This window comes from Pygoscelis adeliae, unplaced genomic scaffold (assembly GCF_000699105.1).
Source record: "Pygoscelis adeliae isolate BGI_AS28 unplaced genomic scaffold, ASM69910v1 Scaffold14, whole genome shotgun sequence".
Classification (NCBI taxonomy): domain Eukaryota; kingdom Metazoa; phylum Chordata; class Aves; order Sphenisciformes; family Spheniscidae; genus Pygoscelis; species Pygoscelis adeliae.
Genome location: NW_008825109.1, coordinates 7504852 through 7506408, shown reverse-complemented (window position 1 = coordinate 7506408; position 1557 = coordinate 7504852). Strand labels below are relative to the sequence as shown.

The following is a 1557-nucleotide window of genomic DNA, read 5'->3' as shown; positions in this document are numbered from 1 at the left end:
GGCGGGGCCGGGGCCGGGCTCCGCTGGCAGGGCGCTGCCCGCCCTGCTCCCCCCGCCAATGTCAAGGGGGACTCGGGCTATGCGGGCATCTCCCGAGGAGCCCGCTTCCCGCAGCGGGCGGGCTCGGTATATTTAGCATCGCGCCGCTTTTTTCCTCCCCCAAAGTTTCGCCCACTTATTTATTTATTTGCCTGCGTGCGCCGCGCTGCCGCAGAGCAGTAAGAGCCGCTCCACGCCGTGCCTAGCGTTGGAAGCGGCTCTGTATTGCAGCAGGTAGAGCTGAGCGCTAGGACCTCGGAGAATCCTTCCAGCAGCAATCAGGACTACCTTAAACCCAGCCCAATGCCTCTTCCTGCGCCACTCTGCGTGCTGGATGGAGATCCACAGTCAAGAGCTGCAGCTCAGTGCTGGAGTACAACATTTCACAGGGAGCCCTGCAGAAGCAACACCTGTTTCGAGCCAGCCAAGAAAGACACAAGCACTTGTATGTTGCTGCTTTGCTTGTGGATCGTCAAAAATCCTAAACCAGTGGACATCTGCTGAGCCTCCTGAGAATTCTGGATAATAGATTTGGACGTCAAAAGTTTTTTTTCCTTTTTTTTTTTTCCTTTTTTTTTTTTTTTGGATTTATCTCAACAAACAACGTGAGATTTCCCCCCTCCCCCTTTGCAGGATTCATGCTGATGTATGCAGTCTGTTATAGAGTAAAAACAGCGCATGCCTTTCTGGAGTCAGAATCCATAAATCCTGACGTAGCCTGTGCATCTTAAAAAAAAATCCCTATAACGCCTAGGTATTTAAGTTGCTATGGTCATTCTTATCTTAAACCAAATGGAGAAACTACGGATTTTTTTCTTTATTACAGTTGGATGGGCTGAAGACCGTATTGCTTGCTAAGAGCTGGGGATATATGCATTTATATAGATATACACATCTATATGTTTATAAATATGTCAGTGTGTGAGTATAAAGTGGTGGTTTCTTAGACTAACTGGTTTGACCTTGAACCTGTACCAGTCAAAACAGAATATTACTTTTATTTATGCATTTAATGGATTGAAGAAAGAACATTTTCTCTGTAACTGCGCTAGGGAGGGGAGAGGAGAGGAGTGGAATATACCTAATCTTATATCTCCTGGGTTTGGCACCATCATTATTGTTTATTCTTATTCTCTAAAAGCAGAATCTTCTGATGGCTCCCTTAGGTGAAGTTGGGAACTATTTCGGTGTGCAGGATGCAGTACCCTTTGGGAATGTGCCCGTTTTGCCGGTGGATAGTCCGGTTTTGTTAAGTGACCACCTGGGTCAGTCTGAGGCAGGTGGGCTACCCAGGGGGCCTGCGGTCACGGACTTGGACCATTTAAAGGGGATCCTCAGGCGGAGGCAGCTATACTGCAGGACTGGATTTCATTTAGAAATCTTCCCCAATGGTACTATCCAGGGAACCAGGCAAGACCACAGCAGATTTGGTAGGTATTATCCTTAACCCTTTAGTGGTCATGTGATGAAATAATGGGGCAGAACTGCGGGCGGGGGGGACGACGACGACGACGGGGG

The 1557-nt window shown here is 48.4% G+C and overlaps 1 protein-coding gene across 1 annotated transcript in view; it reads left to right on the top strand.

The window, feature by feature from the left end:
- The first annotated feature begins 639 nt into the window (after positions 1-639).
- FGF9 (fibroblast growth factor 9) overlaps positions 640-1557 on the top strand; it is a 27831-nt gene continuing 26913 nt past the window's right edge. Inside the window, exon 1 of the mRNA XM_009327770.1 lies at positions 640-1469. Coding sequence (XP_009326045.1) covers positions 1193-1469 — 277 coding nt within the window. The 5' untranslated portion in view covers positions 640-1192. The remainder of the gene's footprint in view (positions 1470-1557) is intronic.